Here is a 14,679-nt window from a genome sequence, read left to right as displayed (position 1 = left end):
TGGTCAAATTCTATTTAATATGTTGGTTATCATTATTGGTCAAATTCTATTTAATATGTTTTCATATTTTTAATTTAAATTTAACATCATAGGTAATTAAATCACCAATGTCAACGAAATTTAATAAATTTGTATACTTTCCAATATTATCAAACTTTATATTTTAAAATAATACACATTTATGTGCTTATCTAAACTCATTTCCAAAGAATACTGTAAAAAGAAAGCTATGTTTCTATAATATATTAAACTATTATGTAGCCAAGGTCATTGTGCAATTTGATTTTGTATTATCAATATATCATATGTTGGAGACACTTGTCTTCGTGGATGTAAAGATTATTAATATAGATCAATAACTAAAACCAATAATTTAAGATTTATACATACTGTTAGGCTCAATGAGAACTACTAAATATTTACGAACCACTAAAAATTATTTAGTTCACCTTTTGTATGTATTAAAAGATTAATACATTATTAGTATCTTACTAATGGAAAATAAAATGCGTCACTATATCAAATGGTTGCCACATCCGGACTGTTATTAGCAGCCATATGGATATGTAGTTAGGCATGCCAAAATGTATTGCTGTGCAAGTTCTTGTCAAGATTTAGAACATGTTTGATTTAATATGGGTTATTATCATCTTGAGTTCAAGTCATAACAAGTTCAAGTCAAGATTAGAGTGTATTATGACTCTATGAATCGTTAACAAGTCATATAAGTCAATTGATGTTTCTAAGTGTTCAATTATTAGCTATTAAAAAAACCAATTTATTTCTTTTTATATTAATCTTTGACAACACCGAAATACTACAAATTAAATTATAAACCTTGTATACAAGGAAGTATTTAGGGAGTTGTAAATACTAAATTTATAATACTTTTGTTATATAAATAGTTAAATTGTATAGACTTTTGATCGTGTTTATTTTAAATTACACTTCAAGTAGTTCTTCCTACATCTTGTCAAAGTGAAACGTACTTAAACTATAAAAAAAAATACGAGGCTCACAGTTGGATGTCAATCTTTACATGTTAAAGCGATAAAATAATTTGCGAATTAACTATTGGATATAGGTGAAGGGAATGTTGGGGGGTCCAAATGACGACGAATGAATGTACAAATTCCCGATGATATTTTTATTAACAATTCATTATATCCAGTATATGATTTAATAGACTTTGTATATCATTCGATTTTAGACAAGTCCAATGAACTTACTTTCAAGAACGGACAATATTGTCGATTAAAATTGTATATGTTTATTAGACGATTTCTATATTTTCACTCGTGGCGCCCACGGGTTAATAACCTAGTAATACAAATAATTTGACATTTTGATAACGACTAGAATGACTTTGAGCATTTGATTGCTTCTCGATAAGCTTTGATGTAATGCAAAATTAGTTAGCTGCCTTTAAAAAAAAGTTAACTGTAATTAACTTTTAATTTAATACTTTATAGCAAATTCCTCTAACTTACGTGAGCGGTCTATGAATCCTACACGTGTCGCCAATGAAGAAGTGTCAGTATAGAGAAAGGTAAGCCTTGTACGTACAACACACGTGAGATTGCAGAATCGGTATATGGAAGGTTGACAAACCTTGTACATATCGTGAAACAATACGACTTAATGTAGAAAGGATCTACGGATCATATTTGCACTAAGGGCGATAATCGATGTATAGACAGTCAATGAACCCGATACGTGCCATGGAAGAATAAGAAGAAAGAATGTATGCATGTTAAGAGGAATGTAAGAACAGTTTAAGTATGGTGTATATCATATGATACGAATGTGTACATATGAATATGTAAGAATTACGTGTTGCTTGTTAACCTAGAGCTCACTCAGCATAGCTGACTTTTAGTATGTACACAGACAAATAGGTAGAAGCAACTAACTTGAGGGGCATGGACTATCAAAAAACAAACTGTCATTCGAAGATCAAGAATGCTATTTTAATGTTTGAATGTTTAAGACAAGATAATTACGCTTTGGATGTGTACTTGAATATTTAAGTTTTAAATTATGTTGCAGTGGTTATTTTTCTCTGATTTAGACTGTGTTGATGAGTAAACTCAACCAATGTAAGGTGTCGGGGAACCAGTGCTTACACATTGTCATCCTTCTATTTTTTTCCAATGGAAATCCATAATAAATTGTGTGGAGTGATAAATTGTAAATACTCCTAACAATTCAATGCAAACAATAATTCTAATAACATGTTTGTGTACTTGAAGAGAGAAACAATATGGTGTTTTCGAACAAAGATGTGTCTGTCTCAAAAATGTCAAGGAGATGAAGGCAATTAGACATTCATCAATGAAAAGTAGATCACATATGCATAATTTAGAGTGAAGTCAACATTCCTATTTCCTAGCATATTATGTATCTACTTAGTATGTTATCTACCTTCTTGCTAGTGTCATTTTTGATGATATATATCATTCTGTCACCGTTAAATAAAGAAAAAGTAAATACATTGTATATCAGAGTACGTAACGAAAATAGAATAGTGCTACGTCTACCTTTGGGATACATATTCACCACCCAAGATAACGGTGGGCTACGGGTCTTGTTGTTAGATATAGATACACCACCAATAACCGGAACCACGGTGCCATAGATCACCTTCTCGATCAGCCAAAATCGAGTTAGCAAAAGGTAGAATATTAATTCACCCAAAAAAATGAATTAACACACTTAGACTTTTCTTAAACATACTCACCTACCCGTTCATTCATTAGAGTTTGATTACATAAAGAATAATGAAAATAAAACTACCCACGTTTTTAACATTTAGAAAATAAAAATTAGACTACTACTTGCTAATAATTAAATAAAAGTGAAACAAACAAAAACTAAATTAAAATAATAAAATAAACATCTTGAAGATAAACGTGGACAGAATGTGATGCATGCATTTACCCCTTAGCCACTTTCATGTGTATCCAAATGGGTAGTTGAACCGACCCGGATGCCCGACATAAATGGATTGATCCCACCAGTAAATCTAGATGTGTTCACTATGTCCCTAACAACTAATGGCTCCTCACCCATGAAGTTGCTATCAAAATCACCGTAACACATTAACACACTTTAGTTTTGAACATTAGTACTAATGGAGTTGGTGGTTCACTGGCAAAACCTTTAAAAGCCCGAGTTTAGGAGGTATTGTGTTAAAGTCCCACAACCGACAAAGACTAAAAGAAATTTATATAATAACAAAAGTAGGAGAAACATGCATTAGTCTTTTGTACATTGTACATTCAAGTTTGTATTATGTAATATTCATTTTTATATAACTTTCATTTTTTACTTTTGGTCCCTACACTATTTCATAGTTTACAAATATGTCACAAAATATATTTTTCCACTTTCAACTTTGGAGCCCTACACTTTTCATCTTTTACATTTTTTTTGTTTAACATTTACGTTTGAAATTAACGAGTTAACACGCTGCAATGCATGTGTGTGGTTGAACGTTATGTCTATTTTCTCGTTTAACAGTCTCATCGCAACAAGTAGATGTTAAGTTGACTTAGTTATTTGTTTCTATATTTTATGTTTCGTCTATTTTTTATGTGTTAACACAATGCAATGAACGTGTGTGGTTCAACGTTTTTACGTCTGCTTTTTGTTCATTTTTCGTAATGGTTAACGTTAGTTACCGATTGCGGGAGAGAGGATGGCGAACGAAGGCGGTGGTGTGGTAACTTAATGCTTTCGAGTGGAGTGGATATGTAAATACAAAGTTTTACACCTCGCCGCAACGCGGGAGTGTAAATACTAGTTCATAATAGAAAACAATTAAATAATAAAGAATAAAAAGGGCCTGTCTTTCAGTTTGTAAAACGTAGAGGGATTAGTTACAAAATGTTAGAATATAGTAGGGACTCAAATCTACACTTTCAGCCTTTAGGACCTTGTTGTCCCTATGTGGGCCACATTCCATCGTTGACTAAAACATAACATTATTATATCAAGGCCTATATCATTCATCTTTCTCCCATTAAACTTTCCAATCTTTATCTCCAGTTCTTACACAATGTATGGACTCAGGACTCGTGTCATGAATTTTTGTTTCATGCAATTTAGCTGGTTTTTGGGTTAAGTTTCATGGGTTCTTGTTGATTTTACTTATTATGCTTTATGGGTTCTCTGTGTTATGCTCAAAAGTTTTGATATTTGAGAAAAAAAACTTAACTTTTTGTTGTTGATTACAATTCATGCAGTTGATGTATGCTTATTTATGATTTTTTTTTTTTGAAGTGTTGTTCAGTTTGACTTTAATACTTCAAGAAATTAGTCAACCGGTTGTGAATTCATGTTCTTTATGTCAACTGATTTGTAATATGGGATTGATTTTCTTAATTTATATATCAACAATAATTTTCTTTCAAGAATCTGACTTTTGATATTTGAAGTTTTATCCATGGCTGGCCAAACCTTTTTGGTGGGCCTAAATCTAAGCCCGTTAACGAATTGAAAGTTTAGTGGTGAACCGTTCGGTGGGAGGTTAGTTTATTAAATAAGCGAACGGACATGAACAAGTTTTTTTGTTTATTTAGATGAACGAACGAACATAAGCACGTGTCTCATTCGTTCGTTTATGTTCGTGAACGTTCGTTTTTAAAAATCTGTTTGCATTCGTTCGTGTACGTTTATTTATGCTCATTAGTTTAAGTTTGTTCGTTTACATTCGTTAATATATGTATTTAAATTTATGGGCCCATTATAATTTAGTCTAGTTTTAAGTAACCTTTTAGGCCCAACACATTGTTGTTCATCTATGTTCAGTTATGTCCGTTTGTTTACGTTCCTGAACCTTCATGTTTGCTGTTAACGAGCATACATACACGAATACGTACACGTTCGTTTTCTTAATGAACAGACACGAACAAGAAAACCACGTTTATTTAGGTGTTCGTGTTCGATCGTCTGTCATCTTGAGAACTCATTAACATGTGTTACATGACAATACAACTTTCCTTTTATTAATATGCTTTAACTCTTAGTTTCATACAAATTACTAGCTTATATCTTTTGTACTTTGAAGCTAATTTATGATTTTAATTCATCTCTCAATTCAAATCAGCAGTTCACAATGGGTATAAGAGTTGAGGTCATCTTTGTTTTTGTGCTGGCTGCCAGCTTGGTAAGTGATGCTCGTGATTTAACCACCACTTTGAGAAGCAAGGTGTCTGCAATTTCAGGTATTTTATACTTTTATTCAAATAATTTCAGTATTATTATACATTTTATTATTTTAGTAGTGCACATGGACTCTTGCTTACAATAGTTGCTTTATGGTGTTAGTTACTCAATCTTAAATAGTTTAAATAAGGTCTTTTGATTATGGAGATGTTTGGATATGTGTTTTGGAATTGGCTATAGTGGTTTCAATATGCGATAATGGTTTTTTAATGTATGGATAAACTGATTCTGCATATCAGAATATTATTTAGGGGTCGAATAATTAGTTTCGATAAACTTAAAGTTTCTATTTACTCAATACTTTTGAGGAACTTTTACTCCCATTTCATGAAACAGTTCAAGACGTCTCTTTTTTCTTATAAAATATAGGGCTGTAAACGAGCCGATCTGGCTCGTCTCATTTATCTTCACGAGCTGAAATGTTGAGCTCCAGATCGGCTCGTAAAAGTTGAACCAGCTCGCTAATTTTTTTAAAAATGTTAATTTTATATTTTTACACATACTGATATGTATAGAAAGATAAATAAGAATGCTTTTATCATACACATAATGCATAATTAATAAACTACAGAATTGGTAATTTATATGCATTAAAATCTGGGCTACGATTTAAACGATCCGGGCGAGCCAGCTTAATGAGCAAGGTAACGAGTCGGGCTTACCTTGGCTCGGACTCGGCTTGTTTACAACCGGTTCAGCTCGGCTCGGCTTGCTTATCTTAACTAGCTGAAATGTTGAGCCCGAGCTCAGCTCGTTAAAAGCTAGAGCCATCTCGTTTATGTTTTTAAAAAATTAATAATATATTTTTTTAAGCATACTTATATGTATAAAAAGAAAAAAAATTTAATGTAATTAAAATCTGTTTTACACTTTTGGGTTAAATTTATATATATTAAAATTTGGGCTTTAATATAAACGAGCCGACAAGCCAGCTAAACGAACCTAGTGACATATGTATAAAAAGAAAAAAAAAATAACGTACACATAGTGACATATCGCATAGTTAATGAACTACAAAATTTTAAATTTGTATATATTAAAATCTGTGTTACACTTTTGGGTTAAATTTAAATATATTAAAATTCGGGCTTTAATATAAATGAGCCGACAAGCCAGCCAAATGAACCTAATGAGCGAACTGATAAGCTAAGCTTAATTTAGCTCGGGCTCAGCTTGTTACAAACCAATTCGGCTCAGCTCGTTTACAAACGAGCCGATTTCAAGCAAGCAACAACCTTAATAAAAAAAGAAATGTTTGCATTTATTCTGTACAATAAAAGTAAATTTATTACTTTTCCTTAAACAGTCAGCTAGTGGATAATTGATATAGTGTTGCCTCTAAAAACTTGTAGTTTTGAGATCAAAGACTGAGAAGAGATTTGAAGTTTCTGTAAACACGGGCGAGAATTTGTGCAGTTTGTGTGAACAGTATACTAATGAAGCTCTTATATACCTTCAACGAAACGAAACCCGTCAAGAAGTTATTTCTATTCTTCACGACACTTGCTCAAACCTAATACCTTCTTTGAGGCAGCAGGTTTGTTTTCAGATACTTTTTGAAGGCGGGAAAGGGCATTTTTGTCCTTCTTTTAGATTTTTAAATAAGTAAAGTGTGAATAACATCAATATAAAGACTATATTATTTAGGGGTGTTCGTAAGTCATTGAAACCGAGTGAATCGACCAAACCAAATCAAGTCGGCCAGTTTGATATATACACAGTCTGGTTCACAATTTTGTTTTATTGGTTTGACGATTTACGGGTTGGAACCTGGAGCAGGTTGTGTAAACCGGACCAGCCATTTAACATTTATTATCTATTTTTCTTATTTTAGGAAAAATGAAGTGATTAGTATATATTATATTCATAAACAATCCTTAAAGTTTAATGCAAAATAATGCTTTTTGAAAAAAAAAACAGTTTCATTTAATAGAATAAAATATACATGCATTTTGAATACATTATGAATTTGATGTTTGATTTTTCAAAGTAAAGATTTGTTTTTTGAGTAAATCACATTTCACACAGAAAAAAATGCAATAAAGCATACATCATTAAGAAGTAAGAACTCTCTGGTCCATTTGAACAGAAGTTTATATTATTATTGTTATTGTTATTGTTATTGTTCTTCACATTTTTTTCGTATGTTTAGCATCTAAATGTTGGGGTTTGATCCTGTGCAGTGCGCCACTTTAGTAGATACCTATGTACCTCTATTCTTTCTTGAGATATCCACCATCCAAGCTAAAGACTTTTGTGGAATAATCAGCCTTTGCAACGAGGTTGTTTCTTACGCTCAGGAATTCTCAAAGAACCGCTGTGATGTTTGCAATTTTGCTGTTTCTGAAGTCATTACTTTGTTGAAAGATTCTGATAATCAGGTATTAGTCTTCTATATTAATTTTTAATTTTGGTTGTATGCAAGTTTTATTTTTGTAAGTCAAAGGAAGTATTCTCTTTATACATAGATGGGCGAGGTAAGTTTACGGGCGTGAATGGATTGGTTTGGGCTCAAACTGGAAATCTGGTTTTTGGGTTTTTTGAAAACTGTTCGATTTTAGTTTTTTCGTTTTTCGGTTCAGTTTTCACGAAGGTTTGGTTTTAGTTTCTTCGGTTTTTCTTTGGACTTAAAATGTTTGGGTAAAAAAGGCCCAAAATATTGGATTTTGGGCCTAAAACGTATTTGTTAACTAATAATCAGGCCTAATCGTTTTTTAGGCTACACCATTTGTTAATTTTTTTTATAAATACTAACCATTAAAAATTAAACATTATAATTTTTTCGTTTTTTACAATTTGGTTTTGATTATTTTTTAATTTTTCCATAAATCATTGAAAAACAAAAAGGTATAATCCATACATTCAGTAACAAAAGTCGGGTTTTCTGGTTTGATTCGGTTTTTCGAACATGCAAAACCGAAACCGAACTAGAAATCTGGTTTTTGAAAAAAACATAAAACCAATCCATCGGTTTTGAGTTGGGTTGGGTTATTTCGGCTCTTTTATGATGGTCTCGGTTACGGGGCAGTTATATTTCAGTTTCATGCACGCCTCTAGCGAGGTTACCTTTTCACTATACACAAAAAGTGAAAAATAGTGTGTGTGTGTATATATATATAGCGTTAACGGTTCTCAATTCAAGATATTAATCATGTTTTTTAGAACTTGCAATGAAATAACCGATTGTATTTATTTTCTAAATATGATGTTCATATTTGTTTGGTATTTGTCAGTTGGAAATCTTGAAGGTGCTCTTGGAACAATGCAAATCTGTGGAGAAGTACTTGCCTAAGGTTTGACAAATTCACAAGCTTTCTTTGCACATTTATGTTATAGTTATTATTATTCTTAGTGTTTTTTTCTGAAAAATGATCAACTTGTTTAACCCTTAACCCTATGGAACCCACTTGCTTATTATGAACGGTTTGGCCTAGATATGTTTTATCCTTGACGGGTCAAATTTTAAAAATGATAGTTAAAAAGAAACATGTCAAAAATTACACTTTTGGTGACTTTCAACCTGTTTTGACTAGCCAACCAACAAACGCGACCACTTTAGCACCCCTAGTCGCCTACAACCTCGTAGATCGTTTTATTTTACATCAATAGATCATTATTGTACTTGCACAATTTTACCAGTTTTATTGCACTTTATAAATTAATCAAATACATTTTTTTGTCAGTGTAAATCTTTGGTCTTTGAATACGTGCCTTTGATTCTCACAAACGCCGAGCAGATTCTTGAAAAAGAAGATATTTGTGGCAAGCTTCATGCATGTGATTCTTTGGTTTCAGACAACTAAAGAAAGGCAGAAGATATGGTTGATCTTTATGTGATTCCTTGAATATGTTGTATGTATGATATATGTTTTGTGTGACATTTAATGTTGTAAAAATGGCATAAGATGAAGAAGTATTTCATTATCAACCATGTAATTAAGAATAAGAATTGCTGTGTAAAAGTCAAAACACTCAACAAGCTTGTTTGCAATTTTTATGAAATGTGATTTGTAGTTTTATAAACTCTTTCATCCTATATAATCCTATATAATGTAATACAAAAACGTATGAGAGATCCGCAATACGTGATTTCAATTTTCTGCTCAAATTAGTCAATGATTTGATTAAATATATTGAACAAATTCGATCCATAAAGTCACAAAACCATCTAATAGCATTCCCAAATGCTAAAATTCATTACATTTTCTCTTTTCTGTTTAATTTAATAATATATGTTATATCTTTATCATGATCTTTTCCTCTCCACCACTTACAACTAATTTCAACAAATATTAAAAAACCCGTGAACAATTAAAAACATAAATGGTGTTTTATGTACTTTTGTGCTAACTTATGATAGTTAGCGAAAAACTGCATTTAAATATAATTTGTAATCACACCTAAAAAAAGGAAAAAAAATAAAGAAAAAGAAAACACCATCATGATATAATGTTTAACCACACGACCGGTATACACATTGTTTATGAATTGTTTTTAACAACTAGTGACCTTCCGAAGGGTCACTAAATGACCAATGAGGGACTATGTCAGGCTCTTAGTCAGCAACATCTCAACATGTACTTGACCAACTATTATTTTAAAGCATCCTAACCTAAAACTTTTACACTATTAATAGGTTTAGTAATTAAAAAATGGAAACAAGTACATACCAAAACATGAGTGATTATTACTCCCATATGAAAGATACTTAAATCACACTAATCCATCACACAAAAGCATTAAAACTATGTCATAAAGTGGTCAATAATGTAAAAAGTTTGTGAGTTAAAAATTCCAATATGGTGCCAATTATTGTGTTTTTCTTGTGTGATTAGAGATTGCTTATATTATATATGCCCCCCCCCCCCTAGGATAGGTCGTACAAGTTTTCATTAGATCAAGGGTCTTCATCTTTAGCTTATAACACACACCAAGAGTCATGCACTAGGGGTGCGTGCATGATCAGTCGGTTTTGAGCTCAAATCAAACCAAAATCGAGATGTTAGCTTATCAATGAATAAAAGTTGTACAGTTTCAGTTCTTTGGTTTCCAGTTTTACATATGGGTTCCGTTTAATTACGGGTTAACTATAGTTTTATATTTGGGTTTTAAATATTTAGGCGTGAAAAATTAGCTAAAAATAATGAATTTATGACTAAAATTGTCACGTAAATTTATAGGTAAACAATTGTTGTTTCAAATGAAGAACCGGATAATTCGGCTAATTTGTAATTATTTATATATTGCTTAACATTCAAATAAACTTAAGTAATCCATAGTTCGGTACGATTTGGGGATGAAACTAGTTTCGGGTTCTGTTTTGTAGCCTCTTAGAACATTCCCAATCGGTTCCCTATCTTCAATTCTAAAATTACATTATAAATATCACTTTTCTATCTAATTTTCAATAAATAATATTTGTTTATACTTTTATTATTACATTTTCTCTCTCTTTCACTCATAACCACTTTCAAAAATATTTAAAAAATTATGAAGGGTGAAAAATATTTCTTTAAATTTAACCATGAACAATAACATTTCCTCTCTCCTTCACTCACAACCACACCCTAAAAATGGATAACACACTAGCAAAACATGGAGAACCCATTGTAAATGCTCTTAATGATTATATAGAGAGGCTACCACTAATTCAGTCATAGGTAGAGTGTGTTTGGTTACACCCTCATAATGCCTAATGGAGTCTCTTAATGGTTAAGTTTCAGAGATATGCTGAAAGATTCAGAGGTTATCTCTTAATTATTCAGACCTTCTGTTGATTCAACACTAGATTCAGAAGCTACTTCTTAATCAGTGTTTGGTTGCAATGGTTGCAAAGTTCGTTCCATGTATTAGAAATACAAAAATACATTAAAGTTAAAAATAAAAATCACATTAAAACTAAAGGTTGTATTTTTTAAAATCTAATTTGCTTTAGAGAAAGGTATTTTGGGTCATTTTCGGATAGCTCGTTCTTTAAAACATCAAGATCTATGTCCATTTGCTTCACTTAAGGACATCGATGACCTTAAAGTAGTTACATGTATGCCCTCATGCTCGAGTCGTAATTAACACCGACCGAGTACGGATATTGAGGAGCCGGTTGGGTGATGTTCGGTTGTGGATCATTTGGGTCGAGTTATTGACAAAAACCGAGCATAAGATTGTTGAAGGAATTCATATTTGTTAGGTATACTGAAAAAAAATGAAAATGGATGAGAATGTTTTTGGATTTAAAAGGGTCAAAAGTAAATTGTTTTAAAAAAATGAAACGGGGGTTATTATATAATAAATAAAATTGCTTTTTTTAGTTATACCATTATTCAACGGTATGACATCTCAAACTTGAGCCATTGTAACGTTATGATAGAAACGCTTGTGGGAAAATTTTTGGCCAAAAACGTCGGAGAAGGGAAAGGGGGCGGTATGTCCAGACATTTTTGTTAAACGTGTCCAACACCAAATCAGAATGAAGGCTTCTAGAATCTTGAAGGATATTTAATATAATAATAATTAGTTTATTATTATAGATAAGTTAGTCTTATCTTTAGTCCTATTTGTTTTGGATTCAAATTACGTATTTGAGTTAGTATAGGATTAGTCATATATGAGTTCTATATAAGCCCTACATTGTATTAGAAATTATTAAGTTTTTCTCGTTAGTCGTTTTCTTAATAAAAGAGTCGTAGATAGTTCTACAAATCTCGTGTTCGTGTTCTTGATTCGTGTGCTCAAAGTTTAACAAGTGGTATCAGAGCCTAGGGCTCGTACCGGGAAGCGGTTTGAAGATCGGAGGTAGCCTCCACCGGCGTGTGTGTCCATCGGTGGAGGGCAGGCGTGAAAGAAACTCATATGTTTGCTTCACATAAATTAATTTGTTTTATTCTGGCTTGATTCGATTTTTTCTCGAATAAATCATTCTCTTAAAAGATCTCGTCTTGTTCCTCAATCTTCGAAGAATGCGGCGTTGTATTATTGTAAGTTCCCTGTTCCAAACATTTCCTTCAAGTAGACGACAAGTTTTAAATCTTAATGCGGGCATTCCTTCCTCACATGTGCATTTGCAACAGATTCTTACTAAGACCGGTAATCCCCATAGAAACGGCCATTCTCGGCATCTTCACTGTTGCCCCTCTTCTCAAAGCCTTTCGAATACCCTTCCTACTTCTTCATCCTAGCTCTCCCGGTCGTCGAGCCTGATCGACTCGACTCTTTTCCCTGCCCCACGGCCTCTCACTTCGTTTCGTTCTTCTTCTGTACCGTCGCTTGAATGAAGACACCCGATCGGCCAGACTTTACCAAATGCCCACCACTGGCCCTTTGAATTAATTGCAAGTCCATTGTATTCTATTGATTGCAAAACAAGTATCACGGAATTTGCCAACCTCCGTCTCTTTTGTATCAAGCTCACCAACAACTACCAATTTGTTTCTTGGTTGTACAAGGTATTGGGAGGAAGAAAATATGGTTGTGACATAAGGGAATCAACAGTAGGTGGCGTAACCAATCATAGCAAAAAAAAAAAAACAATAATTGTTGAAATTTGTATGATCGCGACAGTAGCTTGCAGGCAAAGTATTATTTGATTTTCTTTCTGTTCGGATGAAAGAAAAAGAGAATAGTTGCAACTGTGTTCTCGTTTCTAGCTTGATTTTTACGATCGGAACCAAGCACGGCGCATGCGGTTTCGATCAAATGTCCAATTGAAGTAAGTTTCCAATTGAACAAGGTGTGTCCCATTCTGATCGTGGTACGACCAAAAGGTGTGTCCAGGTTGATCGCGGTAAGTTTTCGATCGAAGGAAGGCGTGTCTAGGTTTTGATCGCGGTGTTCGCAGTAGCAGTTTTCAATCATAGGCTCAGGAGTCCAAGAAACTTATAAAAGAGAACTTAATCATGTTAGAAGAGGTTATTGGTTATTTGTTTGTCAAACCAAAATTTGTGTGCGTGAGATTTTTTGCTTGAAGCCAAAGTAACATATTAATTAACCCCCCCTCCTTTGTAAAGAAGGAACAAAGTCAAGAAATCTTAGTTTTCCATATTCTGTCCGTGTTTCGATTGTGGTAAGTTTCCGATCGAACAAAGGTGTGTCGTGGTTCTGATTGAGGTGAGTAAGTTACTGATTTAAGGTGTGTCCGGGACTCCGATCGTGAACGAGTTGCGACCTATTTGTCAGGTTAGTGGTTGAACCGCTTGAAGTCAAGGGAAACGAAGACCGACTGTTTTAGTTCGTTTAGAACAGGGAAACCAATCGAAAGAAGGTGAGTCCATGTTCCGATCGCGGTGAGTTTCCGATCTAACCGATTGCGGTGGGTTTATGGTCGAATGATGGGGTGTCCGTGTTCCGATCGCTGTACGTTCTTGATCGAAATTTGAAAGTGTCTAGATTTGATCGCGACAAGGGTCCGATCGAAGGGTAGGTTGAGTTCAATCATAGGAGGAAAGTAGCCTTGGATCGTAGACGTGATCAAGAACCAGTGAACACATAGCAGTCGACTTGAATTTTTGCATGGATAAGGCAAAGTTGTTGCATGTATAATTTCACTAGTTCATGGCTTAAGGGTGGCATATATGTTTTTGTCGGGTACCGTTTGGATTTACCGATTCACGGCGGTTTAGTGGAGAACTAGTGAAGGCTAATAGCAGTTACAAGGTGGTTCGGGTCCGCCAGTATAACGAAGTACAACGAAGTTGTGTGCAAACTTTGTTTTGGTGTTCATCGAGTTAAAGGTTTAAGTGATGACGTGCCGTCACCGTGTGTCGGGGTGGTTAAATCTATGTGTGTCGAGCAATGATGTTGTGTCATGATCGTGTGTCGGTATGGTTAAGTCTCCGTGTGTCGGGATGATAAAAACTCCGTGTGTCGGGTAGTGGGTTGGATCGATGACCCAACAGTCCCGAGTGGTAGCGTTGCCGAGCTGTCTAAACGAGACAACAACATCAGATGTTTGAGTCCGATTTCGGGACCAAGTCGTAACGTACAAATTGTAGCGGTTGAGGTTGTTGAACAACGAGGGATGAGCTACGGAGCTAGAACCAGTGGCTAAAAATGGCGACATAGTTATGGTTTTGGGGCTGTCAAATTAGAAGACAGCGGGTTCGATGGTTTCGGTTTGTACGAACAGTGGGTTCGTAGGAGACCACCGAAGATGATCGAGGCATGTGATAAGGCCTTTTGGAGGTGAGTTGAATATGTCCTGGATCTTGTGTAGATTAAGGAGTAACCGACTAAGACGCAACTTCATGTGAAGGCGTGTGATGAGTCTAAGAATCAAGTCCAAAGATATACGAGTGTTAAGGGTTGTGAAAGACCTTAAAGGAACAAGTATGAATCTAGAGGGAGTGTTGAATTTGACACTTGAGTCGAAGTCGAAAGACGTGACTGTGTTGAGTCGCGGTTTATTTCGAGTCAAGGTGTTTCGTGTGTGTCACGGTTAGAAGAAGTTTGATGTTG

The 14,679-nt window shown here is 33.9% G+C and overlaps 1 protein-coding gene across 1 annotated transcript; it reads left to right on the top strand.

Annotated features, from left to right (window-relative positions):
- The first annotated feature begins 3,994 nt into the window (after positions 1-3,994).
- On the top strand, positions 3,995-9,202 carry LOC143548767 (uncharacterized). Its single transcript, XM_077039853.1, has 6 exons — positions 3,995-4,062; positions 5,114-5,228; positions 6,582-6,766; positions 7,413-7,610; positions 8,463-8,522; positions 8,913-9,202. Exons 2-6 carry the CDS (start codon positions 5,120-5,122, stop codon positions 9,030-9,032), a joined length of 672 nt encoding a protein of 223 aa, XP_076895968.1. The 5' UTR covers positions 3,995-4,062; positions 5,114-5,119; the 3' UTR covers positions 9,033-9,202.
- Positions 9,203-14,679: the final 5,477 nt, after the last annotated feature.

Source organism: Bidens hawaiensis, unplaced genomic scaffold (assembly GCF_021521415.1).
Source record: "Bidens hawaiensis isolate Kalapana, Puna unplaced genomic scaffold, B.hawaiensis_p1.1 tig00015249_1, whole genome shotgun sequence".
NCBI lineage: Eukaryota > Viridiplantae > Streptophyta > Magnoliopsida > Asterales > Asteraceae > Bidens > Bidens hawaiensis.
Note: the sequence above shows the minus strand (reverse complement) of the source record. Positions and strands in the feature narration are given on the sequence as shown.

Bases quoted from the DNA above. Each gene is read 5' to 3' on its own strand.
- LOC143548767 (XM_077039853.1), top strand. From the start codon at position 5,120: ATGGGTATAAGAGTTGAGGTCATCTTTGTTTTTGTGCTGGCTGCCAGC. The intron at 5,229-6,581 runs GTATTTTATACT...AAAAACTTGTAG, and splicing joins CAAGGTGTCTGCAATTTCAG to TTTTGAGATCAAAGACTGAG. The intron at 8,523-8,912 runs GTTTGACAAATT...TTTTTTTGTCAG, and splicing joins TGGAGAAGTACTTGCCTAAG to TGTAAATCTTTGGTCTTTGA.